Source organism: Struthio camelus, chromosome 3 (genome assembly GCF_040807025.1).
Source record: "Struthio camelus isolate bStrCam1 chromosome 3, bStrCam1.hap1, whole genome shotgun sequence".
Lineage (NCBI taxonomy): Eukaryota > Metazoa > Chordata > Aves > Struthioniformes > Struthionidae > Struthio > Struthio camelus.
The window spans coordinates 65,322,938-65,335,983 of NC_090944.1; the positions used below are offsets into that span (position 1 = coordinate 65,322,938).

Here is a 13,046-nt window from a genome sequence, read left to right on the forward strand (position 1 = left end):
TTTTTACAAAAATTAATATGCCATAGTTTAGGCAGAGTTTATCCTACCGCTGGATACAGAAGTTGACTGCATGACTCTCAGAATTTCCTTTGGTCCAATTTTCCAAGATTGTATTAATCTTTTTATTTGCTTTCTAGTTGTTAGCCCTCATGTTTAATATCTGCAAGTTCTTCCTGTGTTGTAATTAGCTCTAGCCACTGCTAAGAATGAAAACTGAGACTGCTTGCATAAGTACAGTATTTCTGACTCTGAGAAAAAGGATGCCTGCTGCAGTGAGCTGTACTTCCATGATCCTTGGTACCGGTCCGTGCACATCTGCTCGCTTGGCAGCACAGTGTTGACTGAGATCCACTGATTTAGCTGGAGCACATCATTTAGTGTTATACAGATGTGTGAGGGGCTATGTATGTCAGCTGGCATCCCATTTTGCTTTGAGCTCCCCTTCACTGTGGGATGCTCACCTTGTCAACTTTTGGAGTTTTCAGTGGGTAGCTCGCTCTCCTGGCAGTTGGCCTTCTATTTCCGAGATCAGTCTTTGATCAGGTCTTTTGACCATTTACGCCTCAGCACTCCAAGACAGATGGGTATTTTTACACCTCTACATCTCCACGAAAGAGAGGAATGGGGTGGAGGCAGCTGTACTACTAGTGGGAAGAGGTAGTGAAGCTGCATGCTTCCATGAAGCTGACCACTGCTTCCAGACCTCCGAGATGGGCTAGAAGCAGAACTGCAGGTGCAGCTGCCTAAATTGCAATCTAGCCTCTCTGATGATGCTGATGTGCTGAGGTCATCTACTTGGCAGTGAAGATGACTGGTGTAAGGGTTTGAACACGAAAGATGACTACATCTAGGAATTTGCAGCCCCCACTGTTCTCAACCCCTGCTTTCAATTGCCAGTAAGTATGGAGTTGTAATGTTGACAGTCGCCATAGGGTGATTTGGGACCCGATACGTGCCATTCAGAAGGTGCCATACTCCCTGTGAGTGATGGCAGCCATGTAGGTTGGCTTGTATGAGCTTCTCCGCTGGGGCCTTTGATGGCACACATGTTCTTCACTTCTGCCCTTTGCTCCATGTTGGCACCTTGTGGACAGAATATCATTTTACAGGAAACTGAGGGCTGCTGCAGACCTTTTATTGGTGCTATCAGTTGGTGCTTGATGCATTTGTTTTCCATAATTCTTGGGCTCTGCCACACAAGCAGGCCTCACAAGCATTTGCACTTATGATGCAAAGCCTGCTGAGATTCATCATCACCATTCCGTCCTTAGTATTTGACAGTAATACGCCTTGAAACTTTGGCTGATGAGATGTTTCACTTTAAATTTTCACTATCACAAGGGCTTCTACAGTTGCCACTGGGCCATTTGGCTCCTGAAAGCAAGATAAAGGCTTTCTCCGTCAGGCTTTTCACAAACCTCCTCTCCTTTGCCAGGACTGTGTTTGATTGCTCCATCCATCCTGCACAGCATTCATGAGAGCAAACAGGGAGGAGATGACAGAACACTGAGAGCAAAAAAGCCAAAATCATGGCCATCACTAGCAATTGCTGGAGTTCATCCACCTGTCTTTAAGAAAGGGGAGAAATTGTGAGGGATACTCTGGATTTTGTGCAAAAGATGCCTGTCACCTTTACTGCCTTGAAAGCGTTGTGTGACCTGAGACTGTTGTCAGTGGCATGTCAATAGTCCTTGACTGACTTAGCCTACAACCTTTATTTTCCTTTATTTTATTTTCCCCAAAATGACAGCTAGCAGATACAGTCAGTGAAGTCTACCGGGCAACTCAGCTTACACTGGAGATGACACCCACATTCAAGCTGATGAAGGTGCTCTCTAGACTCCCTTAACTGTATTGACCTTTTCTCCATTGACTATACTGGGAACTTAGATACCTGCTGTGCCTGCAGAGACCCAGGTTTAGTTGTCTGCATCTGGTGTTGAATCCCAGAAACCAGGCTGCAGTTGTATGATTAAATTGAGTAGTTCCCCTAACACAGTTACGAGAAAATAGAAGTTGACTGCTAGCTGGGCTAGCTCCTTCAGAAGGCAAGGCAATCCTTCTTACTGACTTCCAATCAATAATGAAGGAACCTAGTTCACTTTTTGTTATGCACTCATTAGTTTCAAATTGCCCGACATTTCTTCCATTGCGACTTGTTCTGTTGCTGCTGTGGAGACCCACCAGCACTCGCCCTTCACGTTGGCCATAACATGAAGATGTAGGACATCTGCTCTCCCTGAGTTCTGGTCATAGAATATGATGACTCCGATCAGTGCTCCATCCAGTTGAAGCCTAACATGAAGTTGTGTGAATGCAATCTAAAGCAACAGGAGCAAACGGGATCTCCCCAAATGAGACCAATTTACAACTTTTGTATGAGGTACACTACCTATAGGATCAATACTAGGTTCGGATGCATAAAATTTCTTAGATAATTTGAAAATGGTTAAGTATCGGTGTCAAGCAAGCTGCAAAAACATTGGAATGTGCAGAGGAATAACAGTAGTGTCTACAGTCTTTAAAAAAATAAAGCCATCATTTAAAGTCCTGAATTCCTTTATTTTGCTTGCTTTCTTACATGATCTTACTGTTACTATCTCATGGTATTGAGTGGAAGTTAGGAAAAGTTAGTGACTGAAATGTTATTGCTCCAAAGGATCTATTTTCCTAAGTTACATTGCAGTAATACATTGTACTTGTACAACAATATTTATATTATTATACAAAATAAGTATACGTACTATACAATGTGTGTGTTACATATATTATTGTAGATATACATTTATACAATTAAACATATAATTATTATATGTACAGTTGTAATTATACATACAATTATTGTACACACAAAATATTTGTTCAGCACATAAAGCTTGGCAATAAACACATGTTCATGGTCTTTTCTAAAGTGCCTGTGCTTGTCTCACGGTAAAGAACAATGGTATTCCTTGGAACTATTAGCTGTCTTCTGCCTAACAGGAAGGAAAGTATTGGTAAGCCAGGGAATATCAGATACCTAAGAGAGATGACATAATTAGCATTTATTATTAATGAAGCCAGTGTCTCATTCGCATGAAATACTGAGCACTTAATACTCTGTTTACCTCATCTGCCCATCAATAAATACATTCCCTTTAGAATGTGATGTTATTTGGCCTCACTTGGGAGATCTGTTCACGCTGAATCCGTTGATTAAAGGTTCCAGTTCTGTTTTGACTTTGTCTTGCTTTTAGCTTTAGCTTACATATTTTTTGTGTTGCTGGCACACATCATATTATGAAACTTAGCACATTTATGTATATATTTGATAAGAATAGTGAAATTCACACTAATGTTTTGAGAGTAACATAAACAACAAGCAAACACAGTCATGTAGGGTTGTTTTCTTTTAATAGTTATTTAGAACCAAAAGCAGCATATAAACTGGAATAAGACTAGCTGGCAATCACACAGGAACGTCTTAGCAGAGCTGCTTATACACATGGCACATAATCCCTTTTTCAGTTTGTCTTCTGCCACATTTTTTATGTCATGTTTAGTATTTTTGTAATGCTGGGTATGAACGGAAGTCTGGTTTTGTAAGAAGTTTACATGGCAAGTGATTCCTGTTATAGGTGTTTTACAAGCTAGGGATCAACTGGGTATTTACTAGGTATTCACTCACTAGATAACAATCCCAGAAGTGCTTAAAATAACAGGGATGACACTTCCCAGGGAAGTACTGGGGAGGGCTCCACTGACATTGCTGGACCAGACAGTGACAGCAGTCCTACGCTGCAGAAAAAGAAGGCATCACGGGCCAGGGAGGAGGTGAGGCAAGGAGGCATCTCCGCAAATGGAAGGTGACAAAGGGAGGGTAAGGAACAAGTGGCAGCAGTCACAGGCCATACCCCTCTGAAGCTACATCTGGCAGAGCATTGCCAACTTTCTCAAGTGAGAATGGACTATGAGAAGGTCATGACCACAGCTTTGTACCTAAGTGCTGAAAGCTATTAAACACCCACATCTCCTCCTGTCTCTAGAAAGAGTTTCAGGTGATCCTGAAGGATCAGAGCTGATTATTAGCTTTAAGTTAAAGAGGTCAAAATCATTAGGAAAAAAAATTGAATAGAAAAACAGCTGCTTTTTCCCATACTGTCTTCACACGTAGGAGAAGTTTTACATAAATCTCTATGGAATACAATGCTGTTTGCCTTGAATGTCACTTTTTCAGTGATGCCTACAAAGAACAGGTGGCAACTACTAGGTTGCTGATATGTGACATGCTGAGACTCCTCTGGAAGCGAAGTCATCATTGAGTGAAGGTGTAATTAAAGATATCACTGTCAAAAAAAGAAAAAACTGAAGATATGAAAAACCCTGCTAAAGTCCTCAACAGAGTTCTGGAAATAACTTGGGGGTGTGTAACCAAGCACAGCTTTTTACTTAATGAAGACTGCTGTCAATACCATCTAACTTGGATAATAAGTCCTGGGCATGGCCAACAATCTTTTTCTGTAAATGGGGAGCAGAGAGGAAGACTCTCTAAAAAGCCTCCTGCAACAGGAGCTTTCAGCTAGGAAGGAGAGGTGAGAAGACCATCACAGAGGTCTACAAAATGACCACTGAGGTACATAAAAGCAGAGAACAATTACTCGCAGTTCTCCCTTCACAAGTACTAACAAATGAGGAATGATTCAGGTTCCTAACGGTAGCTATCTAGCTACATTTTAGATTGTTTAGAATATTCTATCTGGCTTCCTCCTCCGAAGGGGCATGGGTCCCACAAAGGTCCTATGTCTTATCAGCCAAGGCTGTGCCAATGTCTCATACACTGTAGGCTACCTCAGCTGGCACTGAACACCAGTGACTGGGTGCCTCAGAGCCTCCTCCAGCAAAACTGCCATGCAGGAGGTTTTCAATACAATGAAGCACTTTTACACAAAAAACATAACTAAATTGTTGGGCTTATCGGTCTTCTCTTCCCTTTGACTCTTCAACATGCTTACATAGGCCTTCCAGGAGAGCGCTATTATGGGACAACTGCCAGTAAAAAACTGATCCTGTCCCATACTAACATTACATAATAAACTGGTTTCAGCCAAGGAAACGGGAGTCTGGCCACTGAAGAGCTAACAACAGTATTTGACTGCTGTTCATAAATAAGGACCTGATCAACAGGCTGCTAGTATCTGTTACTTCTAAGGTTTGGTTCAGCTGGGTTTTAAGACAGAAACATATATTCACTTTTATCAATCAGATTCATAAAGGTAAAACGCAGCTTAAAAGAAATAAGTGTATTTGACCTTACTAATTGGTTTGATATATATTTGTATATAATCACTTTGAGAAGATATATTAGGCACATTTTTAGAGACTCTTAGATCATAAACTCGGAGAGGCAAGTGTTAAAATGTGAAGGAGATAATGGCTCTGTGCCTCACAAGGAAGGCAGGCTCACAGGAAGTGACTCATCTGCCCACTGACTGTGCAAAGTACTCGAAGGGGAAATTCATCTTCAGTTTAGCCCAGCAGAGTGTCACTGCCATAATGGATTAAATCTTCCCATCATTGGGCCATTGTGATACTCAAAAACATTAAAACATATGTCTGTTTGTGGAGGAAGTTGTTTTAAAAACGGAAAGGAAAGGAGTTAGCAATGTTCCCTGCCAAGGCACTGAAAAATGTGTTCTGTAGCAATGGCAACGGTGAGGGAGAAAGTAAATCAGCAGCAGGTATCATTTTCTTATTACTATGTGCTTCTCACTTACCTTAAACGCTCTGAATTCATGCTATGAATCAGAGGCAAGACTACCATAAAAGCATTTCAGCTGGGTCACTAGCTCCTCTTTACAGGCAAGGTTTGAATGGGCAACAATTCTTTTTCCGCTAAAAAAAGCTGGACCCTTCTGCAAGCTGAATAGAATGCTCCTGTCTCCTGATCTTTCTTTCAAACTGGACAACAGAGCAGCAGAAGTGTCTTTCCAGGAAGAGTGACCTCAGAGCAGCCACAGTTTGCAGCATCCTTCTGTGATTTCTTTTGCTTTCTTTCCAGCTTCTCAGACTGCAATAAGCAAGAGAGAAGCAGATCCCTCAGGGATCAAAACCTCTGCTCTTCTTTATAGGGCAGAGGAAGCACAGTTCCGTTTCACAAATGGACTGACTACTTCTAATCAGGAGAATCTGAAGGGATAACTTTATTTACTGATGTACTATCGAAAATATTATCCATCAAAAACGATTCACCATTAAAGGACTAAAAAGCATGATAGGATCCAGTCTGCCTGAATTCTATAGCATGTGTTTGAATTTAGATATCAAAACCACACCTAAATGCTGGAGAGCAACCCAGTCACGCTCTTTGCAGGACTGCCTAACTCTGTAGACAATTAATATGTCTTCACTTATCTGAGAAAGCCTCATTTGCATTCTCAAATTTGTCCTAATGTGCTCTACGGTGGTTTTTTTTTTTTTTGGGAGCCACAAACTCTACTGCAATCCAGCAGAGAGAGGTGTTAAAATATTGAAGCCTTTGGTTTTCAGATGTCCTCCTCACCTTCTTGATTTCTTTACCCCCAGGACACAGGGTATCTTAAGTGAGAGCACTCACTACCTCTTGAAGGGGCCATTTCGTAACTAAGAATAAGAGAGAGATGAAGACAGAAGAGCAGAATTAGAATTACACTGCCCTTTGCACGTCTCAGTGACTTAAGCTTCAGCTGTAAGTACTCAGGCCATCTGCAAATTAGGTCTTACATTTGGCACCCATAAAAAACGAATGCATAGAGTTAGCCCTCATTGCTGAAAACCTTGGTTTAAGTGGGCAAATTTCTCCCTTTGGTAAGCACAAGCTGAGATGCCAAGGTATTTCTTTACCCTTCCTGATTTTGTTCTCTCCTAAATATCAGAGACCCTTTCTAGGCACACTGCAATGGAAGCTGCTGCAACTTTTGTTTTGCTATCAGAGAATTTCGGCCTGCTGAAGAGCTCATATTTTTATGAATTTTAAATCACTCCTCCTCTAAGTTCAAATATGTCAAAACATCTACCTTGTTTGGGTGTACTACTTTATGGCAAAAGAATAGATGTATCCAAAAGGTCTGGCAGTACACCAAACTGGTAGTGTCAGTCAGGCTCTGGGCACATCAACTGGCCTGTCCCAAGACATCTCATTTCCATCAAGCTGCTAGCTTCTTCATGGCTCTGCTGGTTGTGCATAAAGAGTTGATTTGTAGATTTCAACTCCGAAGGGATTAATAAAAAAAGCATCTAGCAACATTTTGTCAGCCAGACTGCTGAATGGGACCACAAATGTGATTAGCACTGTATCACTGGAGAAGCTTTGGGACACACAATACTTCATTACTCCAGGCTGAATGTTACTGAATCAGAGGAAACATTTTTCATCTGCGAAAAATACACTTCAGGTAATCATTTTCCATTTATTCACTTGCAATGATCTGTGAACAGCTTTAAGGACACCAAAAGAATCTGGATTCAACCAGTTCATCTCATAGTTCTTGCTGACTGGGAACCCCCTTACCTCAGAAGGCTCTGCATGTCTCACTAGTAAGCAAGATGGCTGTCTGCATTACATGGCATTTCAGCTTTCTGGAAATACAGTCACCCTGCTTCCCTGTGCAGTTTTCCTGGCTCTCAGGCAGATCTCTACAGTGCAGTAATTTTGAGATAGGCAGAATATAAAAAACAGAACCTTCTCAAGCGCAATGTAAGTATGGAGAATATGGAGGAAATTTTGAGCTTGAGTTTTACCTCAGTTTTGTGCCACTGTGACTACTGATTTCAAGACTTCTAATTTTGACTGAGGAGAGGGAGGAAAGTCAACCACAGGGCTATGTTTAGGAAAAGGTCTTGCAGTTCCTGGGAGCAGCTCCTCACGTAAGTTTACATAGCAAATTACATCAGATGACACTGATGATCTCACAGGGAAGTGATGAGAGAAACAATACTTCAAGCATGAGAGGATGAAATTTATCTTTTTTTACATCATTCTGCATGGTAAAAAAGCGATGCTTGACTATGGGGACCCACTAGCAATTTTGGGTTTGCACTGGCCAACTAGCAACATCTGTCAAAAGCAAGGAAGCTAGCAAGGAAGATTTTCAGTTGTAAATGAAACGAGCATGCAACGGGTTGATGCAGCTGCAATGATAATGAAAAAGCTGTGCGTTTAGTTGTCCTTTTAAAATTCAACTAGGAAGACCATTAGGAATGTTGTTAATAGCGTCAGGATTCTTGACTTGACCCTTCCCCAGCTGCAATATAGATACAGCATCCCATAGGAAACTTCCAACTTCCAAGGACAGTGAGAGCACAACGAGTGGAGGCCACCCTCACCCTGGAGCAGGGCTCTGAGGAGGAACAGGTAGGGGCTGCTCTGGGCTGTGGGAGGGAGGAGGAAAAATTTCACTTCTTTTGATTGAAGTCATGGTTCCAGTGGAGGCACTGTCCCCGTGACTATCACACAAACCATCTGGACAGTAACTTCTTGCTGTCGTTTTCCCCAAACTCTAACAATAAGCCACCTACATATAACTGTTTCTCATGATTTCATTATCTCACACTGAAGTTGAGCCTTCAGTGGGCCTGGTCATTCCATCACTCCATCAAATTTTACACTATTTTAACTCACCCGATTTCAAGGGAGCTACTTTTAAATTCAAACAAATTAAGAGAGATTCAGACCTCCTCTGTGGTGGCAAGCCTCTCAAAGGATTCACTGCACCTTAAGCAACTGCTTCATTCTCAGTTTACCTTGCAGGTTAATAACAAGAATATTCTGTGGAGAATTCAGATACAGAAGGAATACACCAGACGAGTGTCACTGAAGGAAATTTAAGGCTTACCATTATCTGTAAACATGTAATGCATTAGCAGATTAATTTCACATTGGACAAATGAATGACAAAGGATGTAGCATACCTCCAAAAATGAATTGCCTATCAGGTATAGCGAAACACTAACCATAAATAAAATAGTCACGTAAACATTATCTGAGCCAGAACCAAGCAACACTATATGAACTTTTCACCATGCTGTCAAGTTTTGAGGGTAACTTTAATGCCAGCGCCAAAGGCCTGCATTGAAGTTACTTTGGCTACTGACGACTCCTGTTCAATCACCTGAAATTTCTTCTCTCTTTCCGCAGTGAAGAACTGCATATTTACTATAGAGTTAGGATTTGATATGCAACCAGAATACAGACACAGGCACCTGAACCAGTGTATTTAAAATCAAAATCAGAATCAGAAAACAGAAACAAAAAGCCCTAGACACATGGGTCTTCAACATCAGCAGTGTGATTAGGAACACAGTAATTGGAGATGCAGCAAAATTCTCATGATATTGACAATATGGGAATATTTACAACAGCATGATGAAAAATCACAGGTTTGCTTGCTGCACTAAGAGAAAAGGCATGTATAGAGAAACAAAATATAATGACATAGATTTAGCTATATCGTTTTTCTGAAGTGGCACGATCCCTTAGAAGGCCAGTCTGAATCATCTATAGTTTTAACTGTTACATGAAATCAAGGCTAATAGTCAATTAGATGTGCTCTTCTGCAAGCCTCACCATACTCTGGATATGTGAACATAAACATATGAGTCTTCTTTGGGTTACATCAGGTCAGGTCAATCAAAACAGTCAGCTGACATAAGCAGTCTTGGGAGTAATTTAGAGAACTGAAAGCCACATCAGGCTTGCAGTGTATACAATCCTTAGTGGATGTAAAGTACATAGCCTTTAAAGGAAGTATGTTCATTTAAACAAACAGAGGTCCTGGATGATTATTTTAAAATGCTTTGTAAACTACTGATGCTGTTGATACCATTGACAGAAGGACAGAGATTCAGAAGAACTACATGTTATGTAATTCAGAGAAAATACAGGTTATGGTCTCGGATTTGTCCTCATCTCTTCATCCCAATCAAAATCTAATGTAGCATCATCTAGCTCTGCTATTGAGAAGAGAGATTTCCGTGTCACCACAGTGGCATTACTGGCACTTCCAAATGCAAAACTCTTCCTTTTGCTAGGATTGCTCACGCGCACCTTCAGCAATGGACTACGGCTTCCCTTGTTGCTACTGTCAACCTTAACTGCAAGTGGATTTTCGGATTTTGACTCAGGACGTGATGCAAAGGAGAACCTGGACAGTTTGGCTAACGTGCTAGAGCACACCTTCTCTGTGCTTGGGCCACCAACCTGCTCCTCCTCCTCCCTTTTCTTTTCAGTGGTTGGAAGTGACGCAGCATTAAAACTGACATCTGAGTGTATCATTGCACTTCCTCTGAGCTCTTTTCCTAAAGCCTCAGACTGTTGCCCTCCTTTCCCAGTATTATCAGTGGGTCCCTTTCTTCCTAAAGCCTCAGGCTGTCGCCCTCCCTTCCCAGTATTATCAGTGGGTCCCTTTCCTGAATTATTTTTTCCTAAGCAAGTCGACTTTGTCTTGCATTTCTCAGGGGGACAATATTCTTCCAGCAGATGCTCTCCTTGGAGCTGCTCTCCAGGCTTAATAATAGTTTCACTCTGTAAAAGAGAGAACTCTGCATTTTTCTTCTCAGAGGAATGATCAAGTTTTGTCCTTGGTCTGAAAGAAAATTTAGCTAGTTTAGCTGCTGGAGGTCCTTCACTATCAATGATTTCTGGCTCACAGGAACTTACTACCTTTGCTTCCTGCACTACTTGGCCTGTATTTCGTTTTCTCATGGAAATTACTGCCTTTTCTGCTGTCACAGATTTGCTATTCTTTTCCTCCCCTAACACAGGATCCACATCACCTGAAAGATCTAGAAGACCACATGCAGACAACACTGAAGGGCGGGCTTTTGCCTCAGGGTCCTGTGTGCTTGTAAAGAATCCACGTGATCTCTCTGTATGCAGTCTCTGCCAGCTCTTAGAAACTCGCTGCATAATAACCGAGTCCTGCACACTAGCCCTGGAAGATGCTGGGTCTTGAATACTTGCTTCTGAAGAAAAATATTCATGTTCTTCAGTCCTTTTCCTGCTCATCTTAGAACCTTTGTCCTGTTCCAAAGGAGCATGAAGATTCACAGTTGTTAGTGATTCTTTTGCTCCATCTCCATTGCTTGGTATTGAAGCATTTCTTTCTTCAGAGCAGGATTTTTTACTCAGGGTTTTTGAAGCCAAGTTATCTGGAGCTATCTTGGGCACTGGAAACTTTTTCTGAAAAGTTTCTTCAGCATCGATGTTGTTCTCTTCCAAGCTGTCAAACCATGCTAAGCTACCATCCTCACCTCTCTTACTATGTTTAATCAGGCATTTTGTACTTCTGTTATTATCAGATGTCAGGTTGCATAAGGATTCTAGATGTATATCCCCTTCGCAATTGCCTTTGTCCAAAGAAGACTGTGGCTTGGAGTTACTCTCTTGTTGATTTGAAGGTTCTGTCTGAGACACTTCTTTTGGTTGCCCAAATGCATCCTTGTTCAAGGATCTTGGAGTAGTACTGAAACTTGTCTCTTCAGGCTGTATCTGGCATGAATCTTCCTTCTGCAATCTATGGAACGAAAAAAAGAATCAAGAAAGCGTCTTTCATTTTTATTAAGTCTCACATACAGCTATGAATGCTGGTGTAGCAAATGCTGACCTCATTTTGACCTTTCAGCACCTTCTATACTAAGTGGCAGAATTCAGTATCCCCAGTAGAAGATGGGTGTACGTTCAGAGACAGCAACTACACAAACTTCATTTCCTTGGGAAACCAAGCTAAAAAACCAGCACTGTATCAATGACAGCCATTTCTAGAGTCCAATAGGGACTACATATTCTGTAAGCGTATCTTCTAGAATAGGGAACCTCATAGATTTACCTTCAGCAAGGCCAAGCCTCACAAGAGCTACCACAATGGTAAAGCCCAGGTATTACGTGGCATAGTGATTGCTGGTGGTTTTCTCTCAAAATCACTATGGAGCCAGCATTCCAAAAGCCCCATGTGATAAAGGGAAAGCATCCCCGATTACCTACAAAACCTAATTATCACTGTCCATACCCATTAATATTCTCGGGCCTCTCCAAAACAACAAATGTGCTAGAACAAAGGGTTCCCTCCAATCTTGGTATGGTATATTTTACCTACTGAACCTACATACACCCATTTCCGAAGGAGACTGCATTCTTCTGAGTTTGCTGAATAATTATTCTAACCATGAATGAAAAGCAGTCACATTCTATCCCGGAAGCGACTGCATTTCAGTGTGCGTGAAATGTTTCTCACGTATTTCTTTACTGTATGAGAGAGAAAACACTACATTGACATATATCTTTCAGAATCATTATTGTCAGCATTTATTTCTAAGTTTATTCAAAGAGAAAATACTTCTAAGTCTAACATAGAATAGGTTGTTTTAAAGAGGATGTTCATTAAGTATTATCTAAGCCGCTTAAGGAAGGTGGAAGAAGAAATCAGCTTCATTTGCAGCACAGGGAGCTGCACTGGGAGCACAGGGAGATACTGGGAAAACCCTTCTGAGTATTAGGATGGAGCAATAATGAAAGGCCTATCCAATGGCAATGGGAAACCCCCTTTCATTAGAGGGCCTTAAGAGCAGCTAAGACAAGCCCCCCTGCCAGTAAGGTCAAAGACAGACTTGATCTTGTCTTTGCTCTTGATCTTCCTCCCAGCCTACTTTTCTATGTTCCTTTATGAACGCACTTCTGTTTAAAAACTAGCTTTGGTCTGTCTGTTGGAGATATCTGTCTTTCATCTGCCTTTTTTGCCTCTATGCTTATTTAGAACGTGCTTACTATAAATTACAAAACAGGTCTGAAAAATATTTCAACGAAAAAATATATTTTCCCAGTGGGAAAATAGCTTTAGCTATTCCTTTAGCTTCAATAACATCAGTCTTTTATCCTCCTTAAACAATAAGAAAGTATGAGTTTCTTTAGAGCTTAATCTCATTTCAGGAAACAAATGTTATTTTTGCATCTTATTTCCTTCCAATCCTAGTGTTCTCCTCTCAGCCTCAGTAAGTTAAAAGTTTTCTATTAATAACAGCAAATAGACTTTCCAAAG

The 13,046-nt window shown here is 41.2% G+C and overlaps 1 protein-coding gene across 2 annotated transcripts in view; it reads right to left on the reverse strand.

Annotated features, from left to right (window-relative positions):
- Positions 1 to 2,896: 2,896 nt before the first annotated feature.
- MCM9 (minichromosome maintenance 9 homologous recombination repair factor) overlaps positions 2,897 to 13,046 on the reverse strand; it is a 56,771-nt gene continuing 46,621 nt past the window's right edge. For both annotated transcript variants that reach the window (XM_068938147.1, XM_068938148.1), the window contains exon 13: positions 2,897 to 11,528. In XM_068938147.1, coding sequence (XP_068794248.1) covers positions 9,899 to 11,528 — 1,630 coding nt within the window. In that variant the 3' untranslated portion in view covers positions 2,897 to 9,898. The remainder of the gene's footprint in view (positions 11,529 to 13,046) is intronic.